Raw genomic sequence first — 23,785 nt, forward strand, 5'->3', positions numbered from 1 at the left:
AGGGGGACCTGATTCTGGGGGAAAATACAATGAGCCGAGGAGGCAGCCTAGGCTATGTTTTAGGTGCGGGGATAAGTATTATCCCAGGCACCAATGCAGACGTCAATTGTTACTGCTAAAGGGAGACTCAAGAGAAAGGCTAACAGAAGAAGAAGAGGAGGAGTTTGAAGAAGGGGATAAGGATGAAATATCACTGCATGCATTGAAGGGGGTGACCAATAATAAGATAATTAAAGTAGAGGGGAAGGTAAAAGACGACAGTTTATTGATCTTAATTGATAGTGGAAGCATGCATAGCTTCCTGGATGAAGGTTCTGCCAGAAGACTGAAGTGTCCACTTAAGGGAACTCAACCCCTAAGTGTGATTGTGGCCAATGGGAATAGGGTGATCAGTGAGTCAATCTGTCAGGGATTTAATTGGGAGATACAAGGTGAAAAGTTTGAAGCAAGCTTGAGGCTGCTGCAATTAGGGGGTTGTGACATGGTATTGGGGGTTGACTGGATGAAGGGGGTGAGCCCTATAAGTTTTGATTTCAAAAGGATGGAGGTGTTCTTCGACGGGGGGGGGGGGGGAAAGAATTTCGGGATTGCAGAATGATAATAGAGAAGAGGCTCCACCGAGTGTTCAAAAACAAGTGGTGCCAGCTGACCCAATTGTTCTCCATTGTGGCAGCAGAAGAAGGGGCCAGGAAAAGATTATATGGAGAATTGCACCTGACGGTCAGCAATAAGCAAGGTGAGCTTGACCAGGTACACCCTCAAACCCTTATTGATGAACTGCTGGTAGAATTTAAGGACATATTTGCCGAACTTGTTGCCCTACCCCCCACCCGAACCTTGGACCATTCAATCAACCTCAAACCCAATGCTGAACAAGTAAACATCAGGTCTTACCGATACTCCCCAATCCAAAAAATAGAAATTGAGAAAATGGTGAAGGAAATGCTAAAGCAATCTTTTATAAGACCTAGCCAGAGCCCATTTGCATCACTAGTCCTTCTTGTAAAAAAGAAAGATGGATCTTGGCATTTTTTTTTGTGTGGACTATCGCCAATTAAATGCCTTAACCATCAAAGACAAGTACCCCATACCCCTTGTAGAAGACCTAATGGATGAGTTGCATAATACCAAATTTTTCTCAAAGCTTGACCTCCGTTCAGGATACCACCAGATAAAATGAACCCTAATGATGTCCCCAAACCGGCCTTTAGAACTCATCATGGACATTTGAGTTCTTGGTGATGCCATTTGGGCTCACCAATGCTTCGGCCACTTTTCAATCCCTAATGAACCAAATCTTTAAACCTTATCTAAGGAAATTCATAATTGTATTTTTTTATGACATCTTTGTCTATAGCCCAACTTTGAACCAGCATCTACATCACCTAAAGACCACCCTAGAACTGATCCTAGAAAGGTGGAAGCTATGTTAGCTTGGCCCAAACCCATAATAGTGAGGGCTTTGAGGGGGTTCCTTGGCCTTACCGGGTACTACCGTCGGTTTGTTAGAAGATATGGAGTCATTAGTAAACCTCTAATCGACCTACTAAAGAAAGGAAAGTTTTGCTAGGGACAGGAGGCTGAAGAAGCCTTTAAAAGGTTGAAGGTGAAGATGAGCAAGGTACTTGTTTTAGGTTTGCTAGACTTTAGCAAACCCTTTGTACTAAAGACAGATGCCTGTGGCGTAGGCATTGGGGCTGTGTTGTTACAAGAAGGAAGGCCATTGGCATTTCTAAGCCAGGCATTAAGCCCAAGGCATTTAGGATTGAGCATTTATGAGAAGGAGTTCTTGGCAGTACTGATGGCTGTAGAAAAATGGCGCCATTATTTGGAAGGTGGGAGATTCATAATCAAAATAGATCATGAGAGTTTGAAGTATTTGTTGCAGCAAAAATTGCAAACACAATTTCAGAAGAAAGGGATGGCAAAACTGATGGGATTAGATTACATAATTTAGTATAGGAAGGGTAAAGAAAATGTGGTAGCTGATGCGCTTTCAAGGTGCCAAGAGGAGGGAAATGTGTCAACAATCACCATTGTAATACCTGAGTGGTGTCGCGAAGTCGTAGATGAACACGTAAAACAGATATTGGAAAGACTAGCAATGAGATCTAAGGAGGTTGAGGGCTACACTTTAAGTGAAGAGCTAATAAGGTTTAATGGCCAGATTGTCATTGGCAGCAGTGGGAACCTCAAGAGAAAGATTTTGCAGTCCTTGCATGAATCCCCTGTAGGGTAAGGCAATTGTTTCATTGGCCCAAGATGAAGGGTAATGTTAAGGAGTTTGTTCTGACCTGCGACACCTATAGGAGGTGTAAACATGAAAATGTGGCCTACTCCGGTCTCCTTCAACCCCTCCCTATACTTGCTGGACTAGTGTGTCAATGGACTTTATTGAAGGGTTGCCTAAATCTAAAGGGAAGGATAGTATACTGGTTGTGGTTGACAGGCTATCTAAATTTGCCCACTTCATAGGGTTGGCTCACCCTTACATAGCCCAAGAGGTGGCAAGGGCATTCATGGATCGACAAGTGGCGTTGCATGGGGTCCCAAGCACCATTGTATCATATTGTGATAAGATCTTCACGAGTGTGTTTTGGCAAGAATTGATGAAGTCTATGGGAACCAAGCTTAATATGTCTATAACCTATCATCCCCAATCGAACGGGCAAATTGAAAGAGTCAATCAAAACTTGGAGACCTACTTGAGGTGTGTATGCACTCTACAACCTAAGAGCTGGCACCGATGGTTAGCATTGGCCCAGTGGTGGTATAACTCTAACCACCACACATCCCTAAAAATGTCACCCTTTGAGGCCAACTACGGTTACAAACCTCCCATCCTACTAGCTTTAGAGGGATATGCCATAGCTACTGCTGTTGAGGAGTATATGCAGTAGAGAAGGGTGGTAGTACAACAACTTAAGCAAGAACTAGCCTCAGACCAGAATAAGACGAAGCAATATGCAGACAAGAAGATGAGTGAGAGGGAATTGGAAGTTGGAGAGAAGGTGTATTTACGGTTGAGGTACCCTTATCTGAAATCCCTCACCCAAGGGCCAGTGTCCAAACTCAGCCCCAAGTATTTTGGGTCATATCCCAAAGTGGCCCAAATAGGGAAAATGGCCTACTATCTACAACTCCCTGAGGAATCCCATATCCATCCGATCTTCCATGTCTCCCTATTAAAGAAGTCAGTTGGAGTTGAGCCAGTCAACCTAGCACTACCTAGCATTCCTAAGGAGAAGGAAAATTTGGAGGATCCGGAAGCCATTATGGACAAAAGGGTGATCTACCACCAAGGGGTACCCTTGATCCAAGTGCTGGTGAAATGGTAGCAAGGAAACACAGGAAGCAGCACTTGGGAATACCTGCCAAATCTTCTCCAGGAAGCAGCACTTGGGAATACCTGCCAAATCTTCTCCAGCAATTTCTCAGGGTTGCCAGCCTCCTTAGCATTTCTTGAGGACAAGAAATGATTTAAGGGGGAGGGAATTGTCACATGCGACGACTTATTATCTGTCATTTTTTAAAATTTTCCTTAATGCTGTAATTGTTATTTCCTTTATTACTATTATTGCTTATTGTAATGTTGCTTTAATTCCCAGCTTTAATAGTTAGTTATTGAGAGAATATTCTAGGGAGACCCCACATGTATGGGCTAGAATAGCACAAACTGGTTGTTATAACCGCTTGTAAGGGAGAATCTACTATGGCAACACCCATGCTAGGAGGTATATATATCCCTTCTAGACCTTCCAGAAAGGATATCGAGAATATCATTGAATTCAACATTTCTATCTCTCTGTTCTTTCTTCCCTCTTTTCTACCTAACTTTTCTCTCTTTTACTGCTATTCACCGATTTCTACTAAGTCAGTGAGATAGCCATTGTCACTAGCTAACATCAGGTTCCTGGACCTGACTTAGGGTTTCTTAGGTTTTTAGGAAGAAATTGAGAGAGAGTAATCAAGAGAGAGAGAAGTTTTGGAGGAAATGAATTCTGTTATTTCACGTAATGATCTCCCATCCTCTTAAGTAGTAACCCATTTATAGGCCTTCTAGCTTTCAGTTGTAACAACTAACTGAAAGATACAAGTTGCTTTCAGTTGTAACAATTAATTAAAAGATACAAGTTGCTTTCAGTCCATTGTAACTGTTAACTGAAAGGTACAAATTTTACAGCAGCAAACAAGGTACAGTATAGTAATTGCAACAAGCTGTAATTACTATTATACTCTAGAATTGTCATACCCTAGGACCTTGACAATCCCCCTTAAAAGATTTCTTGTCCCCAAGAAATCACAGTAACTGAGCCACTATTTCTTCCTTCTTAATATTCCTTCCTTGATAATTTCTGTATCTTTCGACAATGTTCTCCTCTTCCTCTGCTATTTCTTCATCCCCTGCAATGTCCTCTTCTTCTACTATTTCTTCATCCAGTCCTTCCATTTGCAATAACTGCCTATTGCACTGATGGCCTGGACTATAATTCTCTCCACATCTGAAACACAGTCCTAGCTGCCTTCTTTGCTCCATAGTGACTTAACTGGATTTAAATATGGTAAAGCCTTAGGATTCAAGTTTCCTATATGCATCCCCGGATTGGCAGTCCTAAGATTTCCTCCAGACTGTTGGCCGATCAAAGGATAGCTTTCAGATTAAACTGTATGCTTCCTAAAGATTGCTTCCAATGCTAACTCCTGCAATCTAGCCTTCTCGGCAGCCTGTTTAACAGTTGTGGGCTGCATCATCTTCACTGTTGGCCTCAATTCTTCATTTAGACCACTGATAAAACTGGATATAAAGTATGATTCAGTTAAAGTAGGATGTGAATTAAGCAATAAGGACCTCAATTCTTCAAATCAGATCTGATACTCCATTACTGATCCTTCCTGTTTCAATTTATTAAACTCCTCAATTACATTGGCCATAGACCTTTCACCAAACCTATCACAGAAATCTTCCACAAATTCTGTCCAGTTTATCTCAACTCTCATTTTGCTCCATCCTTGGTACCAAGCATCAGCCATACCATTGAGATAGGCTGCTGCCAGATTTACTTTCTGGCACTCAATTACATTGTAGTACTGAAAAAATCGCTCACATCTTCGAATCCACCACCATGGTTTAACTCCTTAAAAAATCGGCGTGTCTAGCCTTGGCATTGGAGTATAATGAGGAGTTTGAGAAAAACCTCTAACCTGAATGGCCTGATCCAATACACGTAATTCCTCAGCTTCTTGCAAACCAGTAGTCTGATGAAGGATTCCGTCACAACCCCAGGGGTAAATCAGTAAATGTACCGGTAGAACCACTTGTATTAAGTGTTAGTGGTTACAGCCTGCTCGTTGCTGTTACGTGTCACAACATAAAAGAGTAATCTTGTAATTGGGTCACATGGTTAGTTGGGTAGTTACTCGATTTTATAGAGGCTACATGTAGGGGATTAGAACCAAGTGCACATGGCCACTTGGCTGCTTCAGAAGATGTAAATAACTGCCTCTCCTATAAATAAGAGAATACCACCGAGGATGAGGATCATGTGAGAATATTACCATTGATCTTTTCCCTCCTAATTCTGTCTCTCTCTTCTCTCTTCCTTCCCTCTCTTTTCCTTATTTGACTTTCCCACCTACTTCAGTTCTTCTCAATTTCAAAAGAACCCACCAATCAGATCGGGAATCTAACAATTGGTATCAGAGCCGACAACCTAAGGACTGTGGAGATGGTAGACGAAACAAGGGCCAAGCAAACAAAATCTAGGTTGGATGCCATGGAAGGTGGGATGCGACAGTATCGAGAGCAAGTAGAGGATCATTTGGATGTATTGGAATTGGGCATCAAGAACACGCAGGAGGAGATTAATCGGAGCTGGTCGGAGTATGCGGCCTATTTGGATAATCAGATCGAGGATTTAACAATTGGTATCAGAGCCGACAACCTAAGGACTGTGGAGATGGTAGACGAAACAAGGGCCAAGCAAACAAAATCCAGGTTGGATGCCATGGAAGGTGGGATGCGACAGTATCGAGAGCAAGTAGAGGATCATTTGGATGTATTGGAATTGGGCATCAAGAACACGTAGGAGGAGATTAATCGGAGCTGGTCGGAGTATGCGGCCAATTTGGATTGAATGATGGATTGAGTAGTAAATGGGCTCCAAGAGGAGATTGCTGGGATAAGCCAGCAATTCAACTAGCAATCAAGTGCTGCCTTGAGCATCTTTGCTCAACAGCCTCATGCTAGCCTCCCCACGGATTTTCCCCCCAGATCTTCATCGGCGCCAATTCTGATGACGCCAAGGGAGGGGCAGAGACCAAACAATCAAGGAGAAATAGAAGAAAGAATGGAGACAGAGCAAGACAATTCGAACAGAGGAGTTGGGGGGAATCACTTCAACATACCGGGGCCACGGATAGACATTCCTCCGTTTGAGAGGGACAAGTCTCGGTAGTGGATCCGGAGGTATGAAAGAGTCTTTTACTAGTATCGGGTGGCAAAAAGGGAAAAGGTTAACACAACAGCCGCTTACTTGGATCAGTGTTCTAAAAGGCGCTAGGCGCTAGTCGGTCGGCAGACTGGCGCCGCCTAGATTTTTTTTTTATTAATACATTAACAAATATTAAAATAAATGATGTAACAACACTTGTTGCTTGTAATAACAAAGGCAGCAGCAAGGAGACGACTGGGGGGCAAGCAAATATTAAACTGACGAGGCTCGGTGCTACAGCAAGGAGCAATGACCTGCCGTTTGATGCTTGTTGCAGCAGCAAGCACGCAAGCTTGCGTTGCTGCTTGCTACTGCTGGTAGAGGTGGAGGAAGATGGATACATACCGGAGGAAGACAAGATCGGTGACGAGAGAGGACGACCAATAGATGAGATCGGCGGCGACAAGAGAGAATGGCCAAGTGATGAGATCGGCGGCAGCGACGAAAGAGAGAGAGAGAGAGAGAGAGAGAGAGAGAAACGACTAGAGACGAACAACTAGAGAGAGAAAGGGTAAAGGGAAATAGAGAAGGGAAAGGGGAAATAAAGAAGGGAAAGATCGCACACGACCTAGGCGGCCCAGGCTGCGCGCGACCTAAGTGGCAACCCAGGCGGCTAGGCGCCACCGTGGCCCGATTAATCGGGCTCGGCGCCTAGGGGTGCCAAGCAACCCTTAATCAGGGCGGCCAGTGGCCGCCGAATGCCTAGGCGGCCGCATTTTCGAACACTGACTTGGATGATGTAGTGGACACCTGGTTCCAAAATTGGAGCTGAAAAAGGACGGAATGGAGCTAGCCGGAGTTCGTTAATGGCCTATGCAACAAGTTTGGAGATAAGACCAGGACTAATGTCATTGAGGAATTCAATAAGTTGAAATAGAGGGGAATGGTGGAGGAGTATTAGGTGAGACTCGAAGAGCTAAGGTCCTTATTATCCCTTGAACACCCTTCATTGGATGAAAGCTATTTTGTGTCCAGCTTCATCAGTGGGCTGGATGACCTGATCTGACCTACAGTGAAGATGTTTTATTTGAGGTCAATCGAACAAGTAGCAGAGCAAGCCCGCCTCCATGAACTATCATTGGAAACCTTCGTTAAGAGGCACCGACTATCAGCCAAGGGCAGTAGAGAGGAGACTTCCTACAGTGGGATGAACAGAGGAAGTAACAACCCTGGCCAAGGAGTGGGATAACCAGAAGAAATCCACCGAGCCCAACCCCAGCCAAGGCTTTGCCTATAGAGTAGAAGAGGTAATTGGGGGTTTGCTTCATGTGTGGAGAGAAGTATGGCTTAGGGCATCAATGTAAGAGGTCCTTGTAGACAATCGAGGGCTCGGAAGAAGGAGAAGAGGAAGAAGTAGATAAGGAAGAACAAGGGGAACTTGTAGAAGGCAAAGAGGGTGGTGAATTATCCATGCACGCATTGCAAGGCCAGGCATTAGGCAAGGTGCGCAAGGTGAAAGGAATAGTGGGAAAGAGGACATTGGTAGTCCACATTAATAGTGGCAGCACTAGTAGTTTCCTTGATGAGGAAACAACCACTATTCTACAATGCCACTTATAGGAGACCACCCTCCTATTGGTCCTGATAGCTAATGGGAGCCGGATGGTGAGTCAATTTAAGTGTGTTGGGTTCAAATGGATGATGAATGGGCACAAGTTTTCTGCTGATCTGCGAATTTTAAGGTTGGGGGGATGCCACAATGTACTAGGGGTCGATTGGATGCGAACTGTAAGTCCCCTAGTATTTGACTTCAATACCTTAGAAGTTACCTTTGATAAAGAAGGCCAGAAGGTGACCCTAGTGGGGTGCCAAGGAGCAGGGGAATGCAAGGCGGTAACAGGAAAAAGATTGCAAAGATTATTGGAGTAGGGAGGCACATCAATAGGGAAGCTACACTCCCTATATGCTTGAGAAATGGAGATGGAGGGAGAGGAGGAAAATGCAATAGGAAGACAGAGAAGTGGTGGACAGAACATGGCAAAGTCCTTACCATTAACAACTACTCAGGTACACCCTAATAGCCTGATTCACACATTGTTAATGGAGTTTGAGGATTTATTTGCCACCCCTTCCACACTTCCCCCTCCTAAATTCCTTAACCATTCCATCCATCTCAAATCAAACAGTGAACCCATCAACCTCAGGGCCTATCGATGCTCCCCTGTCCAAAAGGCTGAAATAGAGAAACTGATCAAGGAAATGTTGTCTAAATCCTTGATTCAACCAAGACAGAGCCCATTTGCATCCCCGGTCCTATTAGTAAAGAAAAAAGATGGATCATGGAGGTTTTATGTGGATTACCGGCAGCTCAACTCCATAACCATCAAAAATAAGTTTCCCATCCCAATCATTGAGGATCAACTAGACGAACTATCCGAGGCCTCTGTCTTTTCCAAACTAGACCTCACTTCAGGGTACCACCAAATTAGAATGAACCCTGAAGATTACCCTAAAACTGCTTTTCGCACCCACCAAGGACACTATGAGTTCTTAGTCATGCCTTTTGGCCTCACAAACGCACCTACAACCTTCCAAGCACTCATGAGCCATATCTTTGCTCCCTATCTTCGAAAATTTGTGTTGGTCTTCTTCGATGACTTTCTAATCTATAGTCCTAACTTAGACCATCACCTAATCCATCTAGGGAAGGCCTTTGAAATCCTCAAACACCATCAACTCTATGTGAAAAAGTTAAAGTGTACTTTCGTAAAGACTAGAGTGGAATACCTTAGCCATATCATATCTGGCCAGGGGGTAAGTACTGACCCCCAAAAGATTGCAGCTATGACACAATGGCCCAAACCTAAGACCCTGAAGGAGTTGAGGGGGTTCTTAAGACTCACGGGCTACTATCGAAGGTTTATAAAAGGGTAGGGTGTGATTAGTAAGCCCCTCACCATTTTGCTTAAAAAGAACAGCTTCTAGTGGGGAGTAGAGGCTAAGAGTGCTTTTGCATCCCTTAAGGAGGCCATGACCCAAGCCTCCATTCTAGCATTACCAGACTTCTCTAAGGAATTCATCTTGGAGACGGATGCCTGTGACACAGGAGAAGGGGCAATCTTAATTCAAGAGGGCAGACCAATAGCTTATCTAAGTCAGGCTCTTGCCCCAAGGCATATTGGCCTAAGTATTTACGACAAAGAGCTACTAGTCATCCTCATGGCGGTAGAGAAGTGGAGGTATTACTTGGAGGGCCGGCCTTTCACCATCAGAACAGATCATGAGAGCCTGAAATTTCTATCACAACAAAGGGCTCACAATCAACTACAAAGGAAGGGGATCTCTAAGCTCACAGGGTTTGATTATGTGATCCAATATAGAAAAGGGCGAGAGAATTAGGTGGCAGATGCCTTGTTCAGAAGGGAAACGAAGGGGACTTATCATGCAATTTCAGCTTTGATACCAGATTGGGTGCAAGGCATAAAAATAGCTACGAAAAAACTAATTGGATCCAGGAGGTACTGGCTCGATTATCTATGCAACCCCAAGATGACTCAGGGTATACACTAAAGGAAGGACTGCTTAGATACAATGGTAGGGTGGTGATTGAGGAGGATGAGCAACTGAAGATCAGATTTTACAGTCTCTACATGATTCCCTCATTGGAGGGCACTCAGGGTTGAATGTAACCTACCACTAAATTAGATAGCTATTCTACTGGCCAAGGTTCAAGAAGGACGTGACAAAGTATATTCTAAGGTGCAGCACCTGCCAAAGATGTAAGCATGAGCAGGTGCCTTACCTGACACTCCTCTAACCCTTAAAGATACCATCCCAAGTGTGGGAGCAGGTGACTATGGACTTCATTGAAGGGCTGCCCAAGTCGGAAGGTTTTGACACTATTTTGGTGGTGGTAGATCAGGTAACCAAGTTCGGCCATTTCATTGCATTGGCACACCCTTTCACTACTACAAAGGTGGCCAGGAGATTGATGGACCATGTATTCAAGCTACACGGGTTTCCACAAGTGATGATTTCAGATAGAGGCAAGGTATTTATCAGTTAATTCTAGAAAACCTTATTCCAAGGGTTGGGAATAGGATTGCATTTGTCATCAGCTTACCACCCAGAAATTGATGGCCAAACTGAACAGGTGAATCGGTGCTTAGAGACATACCTAAGGTGCCTATGTTTTACCAAACCAAGAAGTTGGAACAGATGGATGGCCTTGATACAGTGGTGGTACAACACCAACTATCCCTTTGAAGCCTTGTTTAGATACCCACATCCTATCATCCCTGCTATCATGCACTACAACCCAGCCGAGACTATAGCAGACCAGTATTTGCAAGCCCGACAAGAGGCCTTACAGGTGATCAAAAGAGAACTTACTCTAGCTCAACAAAGGAAGAAACAGATGGCGGATAAGCACCGCACAGATCGGAATTTTGAGGTAGGAGATGAGGTTTTCCTGAAAGTGAAAAGATTTCAACATCTTTTCACTAAAGGCCCTATATCTAAAATTAGTCCCAAGTACTATGGGCCTTTCAAGATTACTAAGAAGGTGGGTCTCGTGGCTTATAGGTTGCTACTTCCCGAAGGAGTAGGGCTACATCCAGTGTTCCATGTTTCCCTTTTGAAGAAGGTCATGGGCACAACAAAAGAGATTTAACAAGAGGTACTAGAACTAAATGAAGACCCCATAGTAGAAGTGGAGCCCAAAGTAGTCCTAGAAAGGAGAGTGATTTACAAGGACTTACTGCCAATAACACAAGTCTTGGTGCAGTGGACACATCTACACCCTGACAACACCTCTTGGGAGTACCTTCCAGATCTTCTCTAGAAGTACCCTAGAGTGGCCAGCCTTCTCTGATCTCTTGAGAACAAGAAATACTTCAAGGGAAGGGTGGGGGGGGGGGGGGGGGGGGGAGTTGTCATAGCCCGAAAGGGCAATCTTGTAATTGGGTCACATGGTTAGTTGGGTAGTTACTCGATTGTATAGAGGCTGCATGCAGGGAATTAGAACCAAGTGCACATGGCCACTTAGCTGCTCTAGAAGATGTAAATAACTGCCTCTCCAATAAAAAAGAGAATACCACCGAGGATGGGGATCATGTGAGGATATTACCACTGATCTTTTCCCTCCTAATTCTCTCTCTCTTCTCTCTTCCTTCCCTCTCTTTTCCTTATTCGACTTTCCTGCCTACTTCAGTTCTTCTCAATTCCGGAAGAACCCACCAATCAGATCGAGGATCTGGCATTACGTTAGTTAGCTTTGCTATTATACTGTTAGAAGTGCTGTTATAGGCTCTATAAGAGATTTGTGGCAGTGAGAAGGGAGATCATCAAGACTAATGAGAAGTTCTTCACTTTCAATACTCTCTCTCTCTTAACTTTCTCTCGTTCTCTCTTTCTCCCTTTTTCCTCATTCTATCTGTTTCTTCCTAAATTCATACCTTCTTTCTTGGAATTCCACTCAAATTCCCAAAGTTACCTAGCCCTCAATCTGAGGCATGTCAATTGGTATTAGAGCAGTGATCCCCAACGACTTCAAGGTGCAATCAAAGACAAAGGCAAAGTTTTGATGGGCGCAAGCAAGAGCAACGATCTGGGTTGACGGATGCAAGCAAGAGTGCGACCCAAGATGAGGTAGAACAGACAAATGAAAGTAAGAATAGCGATCTGGGTTGACGAACGCGAGCAAGAGCGCGACCCAAGACGAGGTAGAATAGACGGATGGGAAGTGGGTGTAGGTTCAAGAAGCGATCTCGATTGAAGCTGGGAATGGTTACCGAACCTCTGTTTTTGGGTTGTTGCATGGTGAGATTCAAGATATAGGTGAGCGTAGAAGATTTTAGTTCATTGTCGGTCCTTTTAAGAAGATCATAAAAGGATTCTTGAAAGAAGTAAGATGGCAGAAGGCACAAGAATGAAACAGCATGAGTCAAGGATGGAAGCATTGGAAACTAGGATGATACGGGCTCAAGAGGCCTTGAACCATAGTAGGGAGGACATTTCAGCCATAGGGGAGAGCGTGCAGGGGCATCTCGCTGCATCTTGAGAGAGTATGCAAAGGGAATTGGAGAAGCACTGGGAGACGATGGATCAATTTGGGCAGAGAATAGACAACACGTTCAACATGTTGTCGACAATATTGCCTCAAATCCATTTGCCAGCAAATTTCCCACCAAGAACCATTTCCGATCCAGTCTTGCCAAGTGACAGAATTCTCCCTCGAGTTTCTAGATCAGAATCTCCACCAAGATATGTTCATGATCCAATTCTGCCTGGCAATGGTAATTTCCCTAGAGTTTCAGGAGTGCGGCAGGCTAAGGAGCGTCTGAATTTGGCCCCAGCTATTTTGGTAAGAAGTAATTCTCAAACCTCTACTTACACTCCGGCACCAAGACTAGAAATACCAATTTTCGACGGAGTAAAACCGAGGTGGTCGATTTGTACATGTGAGAGATTTTTTCAGTTTTTGACGCAGCGTGTAGCGCGAGTGTGAAGAAAACACACCAAAATAAACACTTGAAAGAGCAAACTTCAATGGCCGAAGCTTGGCTTTCAAGAAGACGCAAAAACAAGACTGTTTTGCTAAGAAAACCTAAATAGGTTGCTGAAATTTGATTAAGAAAAACTTGATTACAAACTCTAGATCCTAGGCATATTTATAGTATTTGGCTAATCCAAATCCATCTAATATTTGGAAAACAAAATCCAACTAGAATCCTAATAGAAATAAATCTTAATCCAACATGAAGTAGAATCCTAAATCAAGTAGAAATATGAAATTGAATCCTAAATCAAGTAGAATTCTAAAAACTTAAGAAGTATTAAAATATTGTTCCGGCGTGGTCGAGAGTCAGCTTTGGGCCGGGTCTTGATTGGTGACCGCATCATTCACCTCCACTTGAGAAGAATTCGTCCTCGAATTATGATCTGGGTATGACAACTCAACGTCCGGCAAATACAAAGAAAGATCAGCAACATTGAATGTTTTGGAAATACCCATATGATTTGGCAAATCCACAACATAAGCATTATCATTGATCTTCTTTGTAATCTTGTAAGGACCATACTTCTTTGGCTTGAGCTTGTTCTGTTGTCCTGTAGGAATCCGTTCCTTTTTCAAGAATATCATGACTTCATCTCCAACCGCAAATACCTTGTGCTTCCTATGCTTGTCAGCTGCTGCCTTGTACTTCTTATTCGCCTTGTACTTCTTATTCGCCTCGTGCAACTTTTGCCTGACATCTTCCTGAACTGCTTGAACGTGTTCGGCTAAGTCACTGGCTGCAACACTGAAACCTGGTACCTTTGGCAATTTTACCAAATCCAATGCATGATTAGGAACTTTCATGTATACGATAGAGAATGGTGATCTTCCTGTTGAGCTATGTACGGCGTTGTTGTAGGCAAATTCTGCTTGAGCTATGACTAGGTCCCATTGTCTTGGCTTGTCTTTGCAAACACTGCGAATCAGATTTCCTAAGGTACAATTCACCACCTCTGTTTGTCCATCAGTCTGGGGATGTGCTGTGCTACTGAAATTCAAAGATGAATCGAACATTCTCCACAAGGTAATCCAGAAGTGACTCAAAAACCTTGTATCACGATCCGAAGTAATAGTTTTAGGGACTCCATGTAGTCTAACAATCTCCTTGAAAAACAGTTTGGCTGTAGCTACTGCATCTGCCGTCTTCTTGCATGGGAGAAAGTGCGCCATCTTGGAAAACCTGTCAACCACTACAAAAACAGAATCCATACCTCGTTGGGTTCGCGGTAGACCCAACACGAAGTCCATAGACAAATCTTCCCAAATAGCATTGGGAACAGGCAATGGCATGTAAAGACCGGCGTTAGAAGAGTGCCCCTTAGCTGTTTGACATATATAACACCTCGCCACAATAATAGAAACATCTCTCCTTGCTCTTGGCCAATAATACCTTCCCATAACAGCTTCAATAGTCTTGTCTCTGCCAAGATGCCCTGCTAAGCCACCACCATGCAAATCCCGAATAATTTTCTCACGAAGAGATGTGCAAGGGATGCACAACTGATTTCCCTTCATGAGAAACCCATCATGCACATAAAAATCTCCTGATGGTTGCTGAGACATGCATTGTTCCCACACATGTTTGAAATCCTCGTCTGTCGCATATAATTCTTTCAAGCACTCAAACCCAACAATCTCAACACTAAGGGTCTTGATCAAATCCACACGCCTACTCAAAGCGTCTGCCACTCGATTATGTTGTCCCGACTTATGTACAATTTTATATGGAAATTTATCAATAAAAGCAGACCATCTAGCATGCATATCACTCCTCAATTGCCTTTGGCTACTCAAGTACTTAAGAGCTTGGTGATCCGTGTAAAGAACAAATTCTTTGGCAATCAAGTAATGTTCCCATATCTTAAGAGCCCTCACTACTGCATAAAACTCCTTATCATAAGTAGACCACTTTCTTCTGGCTTCACACAACTTCTCACTGAAAAATGCAATTGGTCTCTTCTCTTGGGACAACACAGCACCTATACCCACTCCACTCGCATCACACTCAACCTCAAACAATTTGTCAAAGCTTGGCAAAGCTAAGACAGGAGCGGTACATAATTTATCTTTTATCAAGGTGAAACTTTGCTCTTGTTCTTCACCCCAATGGAACTTTCCTTTCTTTAAACACTCAGTAATTGGAGCCACAATACTACTAAAGTGTTTGATAAACCGCCTATAGAAAGTTGCTAACCCATGGAAACTTCGCACATCACTGACATTTTTAGGAGTTGCCACTCTCTAATAGCTCACACTTTTTCCTCATCTACCTTTACGCCCTCTTTACTTATAACAAAGCCCAAGAACAACAAGCTCTCACTCATAAAAGTACACTTCTTCAAATTAGCATAAAGTTTGTTTTCCCTCAACACACTCAACACCTCTCGAATATACCCCTCATGCTCATTAATAGACTTACTGTATATCAAAATATCATCAAAATACACCACAACGAATTTACCAATGAAAGGGCGTAATACTTGGTTCATTAGTCTCATGAAAGTGCTTAGTGCATTGGTTAGTCCAAAGGGCATGACTAACCACTCAAACAACCCATCTCTTGTCTTGAAAGCTGTCTTCCACTCATCTCCAGGTCGAATTCTAATTTGATGATAACCACTTCTAAGGTCAATTTTGGAAAAAATCACAGCCCCATCAAGTTGATCAAGCATGTCGTCGAGCCTAGGAATTGGAAATTTGTACCCAATAGTAATTTTGTTGATGGCTCTACTGTCAACACACATCCTCTAACTCCCATCTTTCTTTGGTGTCAATAATGCTGGCACTGCACATGGACTCATGCTAGTCTGAATGTGCCCTTTTCTCAACAATTCCTCTACCTGCTCACGCAAAATCTCATTCTCCCTAGGACTCATCCTGTAGTGTGGTAGGTTAGGCAAGCTAGCACCAGGAACCAAGTCAATGTGGTGTTGAATATCTCTCATAGGAGGTAGCTCATTAGGCAACTCCTCAGGAACCACATCATGAAACTCCTCCAACAATCCCTGCACCTCCATTGGAATTTGATTTACCTTCAGTAGCTCACTCACACTCTCTCCCTTGATAACCAATAAGTGAACCTCTCGAGTATCCTTACACTCCCTCACAAACTCTGTGTGTTTATATGTAATGGTAAGAAAATTTCGCCCCTCCACTTTAGAAGCTTTGGTTTGATTCTTTTCCACTATGGGTAACAAAGTATAACGCACACCTTCTTTCTCAAGCTGATATGTGTTCTTCCTACCCGAGTGCTTAGCATCCAAATCAAATTGCCAAGGCCTCCCAAATAAAATATGGCAAGCATCCATATCAACAATATCACAATAGACTTCGTCGGAGTACTTACCGATAGAGAAAGGCACCCTGCAACGTTCATTCACATGTATGCCACCAACTTCTTTGATCCATCCAATCATGTAAGGGCTTGGATGTTTTTCAGGAGTTAACTGCATCTTTGCCACCACGTCTCTTCCTATGATGTTCTCCTGACTTCCACTATCAATAATCAACTCAAAGATTTTTCCTTTCACCGTACACCTCGTGCGAAAAAGCTTATGCCGTTGAGTAGTATCTTCATTCTTTTGAGATAGCATTAACTTCCTCACTACACAGGTATATTGCCCATGTCCATAATCTTCTTCATCATCCTCCCCATCAGGCCCGCAATATACTTCCTCTTCAGCAACATCTTCCTCTTCCTTTTCAACAATGTTAACTGTTTTCCTCCTTGGACAATCACTAGATCGATGCCCAACCTCATTGCACTTGAAACATTTTAAAAGAATAGGCTTTGCATAAGGATTAGGGGATTTTGGAAGATTAGAAGTAGTACCTCGAATGTTTCCCCCCGTTGTAGCCTTATTAGGGTTGACTGTATGGGGTGGATTGGAGGGTTGCGCTCCTTGAACCGACTTGCCTTTATCAAAAGCTGGTTGTTTATTTTCATTCCCATTATACCGACGATAGGTGTCATTACGAGATCTCTCACTCAACATTAACTCAGCCTTTAAAGCTAAGTTCCTTGCTTCTTGCACACTTAGAACCATCTGAACTCCAATTTTATCACGAATAGCAGGCTTCAATCCATTCAAGTAACGAGCTGCTTGTTGATTGTCACTTTCTGACAATTGGTTTCTCTCTGCTAATCGTAAAAACTCAGAGGTATATTCATTCACACTCTTCATTCCCTGTGCACATCTTTGATAAGCTTCAAACATATATTGTTCATAGTCAGGGGGCAAAAACCTACCTCTTAACAATTGCTTCATTCGTCTCCATGTCTGAACTGGCTGTCGGCCTTCCCTCAATCTCGTTTCTCTTAATCGCTCCCACCAAACAGATGCACCGCCCTTCAACCTGTAAGCCACTAACTTTACTTGTCGTTCATCTGGGATCTCCATGTATTCGAAAAAACGGTCAACCTCAGTGATCCAATCCAGGAACCCCTCAATATCAAGATCTCCACTAAAGGTGGGAATATCAACTTTTAGTTTATACTCATCGTTGCTCCAGTGGTTGTGCTGATGCGCATTCCTCCTAACCCCTCTACCACCAGGGTTAGCTATTGCTCGACCAAAATCATCCTCTTCATCGCTATCTTCAATCACTGGTCTTCTAGGATTAACAAGGACATGATTAATAGGTGGTCTTCCCGCTCCGGCTTGATTCACCCCATTATTCAGGTTCCTGTCATCATCAACTCGTAGTAAGGTGCCCAATTGGTTGCTATGTTGCTCCAATCGCTGCTGGATAGTACGAGTTACTTCCCGCTATTCTTCAATTGCTCTCCAAACTGCGGACAACCCCTGATCACCGTCACGAGGCTGGTTGCTACCGTTACCTTCAAGATTGGCCATCTGATTGGTTGATTAACCGCTCTGATACCACTTGACGCAGCGTGTAGCGCGAGTGTGAAGAAAACACACCAAAATAAACACTTGAAAGAGCAAACTTCAATGGCCGAAGCTTGGCTTTCAAGAAGACGCAAAAACAAGACTGTTTTGCTAAGAAAACCTAAATAGGTTGCTGAAATTTGATTAAGAAAAACTTGATTACAAACTCTAGATCCTAGGCATATTTATAGTATTTGGCTAATCCAAATCCATCTAATATTTGGAAAACAAAATCCAACTAGAATCCTAATAGAAATAAATCTTAATCCAACATGAAGTAGAATCCTAAATCAAGTAGAAATATGAAATTGAATCCTAAATCAAGTAGAATTCTAAAAACTTAAGAAGTATTAAAATATTGTTCCGGCGTGGTCGAGAGTCAGCTTTGGGTCGGGTCTTGATTGGTGACCGCATCAGTTTTACAACGTAGTAAAAGGGCAGAAAATCAATTTGGTATCAACCTATCTTAATGACACGGCTAATTCATGGTATCAAGGTTGGCCTTTGACAAAGTACGTTGAGGTTAGTTGGGTTGAGTTCGTTGAAGACTTGTGCGAACGTTTTGGGGAAAATTCTATGACGGATTGAAGAATTTAATAAGTTGAGACAAGAAGGATTAGTGGCTAGCTATCAAAGACAATTTGAGGAGTTAAGATCCTTGATGTGGAGTTCACAGCCAGCACTAACGGAGCATTATTTTGTGTCCAGCTTCATGAGCGATCTTAAGGAGGAGCTAAGGCCAATGGTCAAGACGATGCAGCCGGTGACAGTGAAGCAGGTTGCTGAGACGACAAAGTTACAGGAGCTTGCATTGGAAGCAATTTTCAATAAGAACATGAACACAACAGTAACTCAACCTATGTTCTATCAACATTTGGAGGGGAACCAAGTAAATGTGAATTCTAAAGTTTACCCAAGCCATGATGCAAGCAAATCAATTGCTATAGAGCAAAGAAGGAAGTTAGGATTATGTTATAAGTGTAGAGACAAATTCAGCCCCGACCACCGATGCCAAAAACAGTTACTACACATGGAAGGAATAGGGGATGAAAATGAAGAAGAAAAACCAGCGGGAATTGGTTGACAAAGATGGCACAACTGTTCTAAATTCTTGAGGTCAAGAATTGTTTGAAGGGGAGGGGATTGTCATGACCCCAATGATAAATCAGAAAATGTACTGGTAGAACTAGGGGTAAATCAGTAAATGTACTGGTAGAACCACTTGTATTAACTGTTAGTGGTTAACTAGCACCGGGGGGGGGGGGGGGGGGGGGGGTTAACTGGTTAGCTAATTGTACAATAGCCTACTCGTTGTTGTTACGTTAGTTAGTTTTGTTGTTGTACTGTTAGAAGTGTTGTTATAGGCTCTATAAGAGACTTGCGACAGTGAGAAGGGAGATCATCAAGACTAATAACAAGTTCTTCACTTTCAATATTCTCTCTCTCTTAACTTTCTCTCATTCTCTCTTTCTCCCATTTTCCTCATTCTATCTATTTCTTCCTAAATTCATACCTTCTCTCTCGAAATTCCGCTTGAATTCCCAAAGTTGCCCAGCACTCAATTTGAAGGGCGTGTCAGATTCCAGCACCAGTTAGAATCAGATCTATAGTGGATCTTGGTGGAAAATCCACTGGCAAACTAGCCTGAGGCATCTTCGAAAACATATTCAAAAATCTGTCCAGCCTTTGGCCAAAATTAGCAAAATCATCCTTGACTCCTTTCTCTAACGTCTGTAAAATCTCCCTGGTTACAGCATTTTCTGCCTTGCCACGACTAACCTCTTCCTGGGTCTGGCATAAACCTAATTCCAACGTATCCAATCTCGCTTCTAATTGCTTCATACGAGTTCCTTCTGCCATCACCATTGCTCACCCTTCGAAATTTGGCTCTAAATTCAGCAACTGAATATCGGCTGCTCTGATACCAAATGTTAGGTTCTTGGACCTGACCTAGGGTTTCTTAGGTTTTTAGGAAAAAATTGAGAGAGAGTAATCGAGAAAGAGAGAGAGATCAGAGAGAGGAGTTTTAGAGGAAATGAATTATGTTATTTCACATAATGATCTCCCAAACTCTAAGTAGTAACCTATTTATAGGCCTTCTAGCTTTCAGTTGTAACAACTAACTGAAAGATACAACATGCTTTCAATCAGTTGTAACTGTTAAATGAACAGTACAAATTTTACAGCAGCAAACAAGGTACACTACAATAATTGCAACAAGCTGTAATTACTATCATACCCTAGGATTGATATTTATGTAGTAACTTAAAAAATCTAAAAATAATTACTTTTTGTTTTTTAGCTAAATACCAAGGGCCAGTTTGATTTTTTTTGTTAGCTTTTATGTTTTTGTTTTTAGGTTAAGTAATTTTTGTGTTCAATTTTCAGTTTTAGTTGGAAAAATGAAAACTAAATCTGCAACTTGTAAAGTTTTGTTCACTTGTAAAGTTTTATTGTCATCTTAAAAAATTTAAAAATAAAACCACAAAATGTTATTTGATAAATCTATTTGTGTTAATTTCTTTCTTACTATAGTGATAGAACTTTTCAAGTCCATCTAGCATAATTTTATTTTGCACATATATTTAGTTGTTTACTTAATATTTGCAATTACTCGTGAAAATACATTTTTAAAAAGTTATTGAAGAAAAACAAGTCAGAAAATAGAAGAGATTGTAATGAACACAATGTGAAGACGCTGTCTTGTTTTTGTTTTCTTTTTGAAATGAGTTTTTTTTTTTTTAAATAAAAATGTGCAGTCAAACGGTGTTTTCTATTTTTTCTCTTTTAATTTTGAAAATGAACGCAAAAAACTGAAAACAACGAAATCAAAGAGGTCATAAGAAAATCATTTTTGGCATTTTGCATACTAGAAAATGAATGCAAATAAACAAAAAAGGGCCTAATAATAAACCAAATGGAAGGATTGAGTTTCAAAATTCTTAAAATAAAAACTGAAATTTTAATCTTTGAAATTTTAGGAGACAAGAATCTTGATTATTTTGGATTCCAAAAAGTTAATAAAGTAATTGGATGCTTTTGGATGCAAGTCATTGCATGTTAGGTGGGATACAGTAATGGGAGGACTGGATGAATTCTGAATGTAAATAGTTCAATAAAATTAACCCATCTGTTACTTATTACCTTTAAAGGGAGTCTCCTTTCTCTTCCTGACGGATTTATCAAGCCCTTCTTCTTCAATGATTCCAGTGAAACCTCTTCACCCTCTTGAAATCCAGCAGCTGCTATGTCTTTTAAGTTGACTGGTACAAACTTTGGTAAGCCAGCATGCATGCCTTGTATGAGCAACAAAAGAACATGTTCAAAGCATGTGACAAAAACACAACTTATGTGAACTAGAGCTGCTCAAGCACAAATTGCCATAAAAATGACCTTGCACTGTCGTAACCCTTTTCAGATTCATCCTTTTAACCATGAAGAAATCATAAACAACATACTAGATGCTTCGAGCATCTGAAAATCAATGGCCTCTTCATTTAAATAAATACTTCTTCAAGTTGTTGTGTCATATAACATTATACAAAATGATCTTGCAAATTTGAGTTTATTTCCAAAAATGAAGGACCAGCAAGCTGCAAGCATCTGGCTTTCTAATTGCCACTGGAACTGGCATATAATTCCAGGTAGCTGAATATTACTAGTATATGAATGGTATTTTGTAAAAGCATTGTTTATGGAACTGTTAACTCCTACATTCACATACAAATGCTCAAAACTTTATTTGTACGTCATCAAGATTACTTCACAAATTCTCAAATCATTAACATTGTCAAATAGAGGTTCTTGCATTGGTGTGACTGCAACATTAAATAGTTTCCCATAGATAACAAACGTTTCTGGTACACAATGGGATATATCCAGTGACACATTTCCTCGAACAATTGGTAAGCATATTACTTCACAACAACAGCAACAAAAACAACAATGAGATTTAAACAGTATTCCCCATTTTCCATATAAGCAATGAACCTAAACACAGACGGCACATTGAATTGCGGATCTACAATCACAAGTTCACAACCAAGCGAAGAAAACATGAGACCAACTACAAGAACAAGAGAGGAACCAACCATAAACCTTTTAATAAAACAACAAAAAACCAAGAGATTTTGACTTTTGAGGCAAAGAAAAAGGCAAAGAAAAGCAACGAAGTACCTCCAGCAATGCCTCGCAATTTCGGGATTCGACGGTAAAGCGGCATCTGGCCGCCTTCAAAACCCCTGCGAACGCCGGGACCTGACCTAGATTTCTGACCCCTCATCCCAAATCCACAGCTCCCGCCTTGCCCCGCAGAAATACCCCTTCCCTTTCTCTTGCCCTTCTTTCTGGACCCTGTTTGCGGCCCCAAATTGTGCAACCGAAGCCGAACATTACCAGTAGATGGTGATGGCGATAAAGATGGTGAAGCTGAAGCTTGGCTGAGAACAACCAGCGGTCCACCACCCGCTTTACTCTTGAGATGGTTGATTTTCAGAGATGGAAAGCAACTTGGGTTCGCCTTGAGATTCCTCACATTCCCCTGCAACAACAAGAAGAGCAGAATTAAAGCTGGCATATCTAATCTTTTGAAATACAGAAGAATTGGCTAACGAGAGAGAGAGAGAGAGAGGAATTGCCTTGAATTGGGAAGATGGGTGATGAAAGAGGATTGTGGTTCTGGTTGGGGGGAGGGAGAGAAGAGAAGCCATGGTGATTTTGAGCGTGTTTGTCTTGCTCACTTCTCAGTATTCATTATTCAACCGAAGTTCCTGAACGGATAGGGGTCCGCTAATGAGGCACTGACGTCCGTGGACTCACCGTGGATTCGACTCCACTTGATCACACTGTCCCTCCTATTCGCAAAAGGGCGGGGTGGGGTTTAGCATTTGCAACCTATCGATTTAGTTACTCAACTGATTAAAATTTAATAATTAAAAAAAATAAAGAATCATATAAAATTGAACAAAATTTATGAAAACTGAACCAGCCAATAAATCCAACAAACCTAAAAAAACTCAAATATAACTAAATAAATTGAACTAATTTTTGGCTTTATTATTGCCATCGACCACCTAGTCGGTTGGTGACTCCAATGATCGAAATTGATCTTATGATTTTTTCAATTGTGATGGTTCATATATCTAAAAATAAGTTTGATAAAATGGTTAATTTTTTTATAAATTTAAATTTTAATTTTATTGTCAAAATAGTCAAAACTCATTTATAGAAAAACTTCGTCAACCACTATCCGCAGAAGATTTCAATTATCATAATTAACCATCAGATTAGCCTTGATTTAACAACTTAGATATCCAAAAATCAAAAGAATCTAAAAGTAGGATTTTAATAGATCTATGTTTTAATATAGAATATCCCGTCCACGAAAAGGTAGTCAAAAAACTTATCGAATAGGCCAAAGCCCATTCGCTAAAGGAAATAGAGGAGACATTTGAGGGAATAATGACACTGATGGGTGAGTACGGTGGTGCGAATTGTGCGATAAAGCCAATGACTTGTGGAGTGAGGAAACAGTTAGAAGGAGAAACAGGTGTTGGTAGCAATGCCCCCACGGGCGTAGCACGGATGACAATCAGATAGCAGATTGTAGACAAGGATGCAGGTTCGAGTCATGGCAGCCGTAGTGTGGGAGTTTCATCCTCCGGTGGGGGTGGCTCCTTGTGGGCACTATGCACTGTGCCTCCTACCTGATGCGCCGTTGTGTACCGTGATTAACCCCTCTCACGTATGCGGGGCAGTGTGTGGGGGGCCCTTAAGGTAAGGGACTTCACCTTTTGCAAACAAGGTGTTGGTAGCAATGGTTGATGGGAATAAGGTTGGTTGTTGTCAACGTTGGAGATAGAGAGGAAGGGTTAATGTTGGCGTCAGCATTGGAGGGAGTGGAA

The 23,785-nt window shown here is 42.0% G+C and overlaps 1 protein-coding gene across 1 annotated transcript in view; it reads right to left on the minus strand.

Moving 5' to 3' along the window:
• LOC127806136 (50S ribosomal protein L15, chloroplastic) overlaps positions 1-22,685 on the minus strand; it is a 30,047-nt gene extending 7,362 nt beyond the window's left edge. Inside the window, exons 1-3 of the mRNA XM_052343206.1 lie at positions 22,520-22,685; positions 22,059-22,422; positions 21,027-21,178 (exon numbers count right to left, since the gene is read on the minus strand). Coding sequence (XP_052199166.1) covers positions 21,027-21,178; positions 22,059-22,422; positions 22,520-22,591 — 588 coding nt within the window. The 5' untranslated portion in view covers positions 22,592-22,685. The remainder of the gene's footprint in view (positions 1-21,026; positions 21,179-22,058; positions 22,423-22,519) is intronic.
• Positions 22,686-23,785: the final 1,100 nt, after the last annotated feature.

This window comes from Diospyros lotus, chromosome 7 (assembly GCF_014633365.1).
Source record: "Diospyros lotus cultivar Yz01 chromosome 7, ASM1463336v1, whole genome shotgun sequence".
Classification (NCBI taxonomy): Eukaryota; Viridiplantae; Streptophyta; class Magnoliopsida; order Ericales; family Ebenaceae; genus Diospyros; species Diospyros lotus.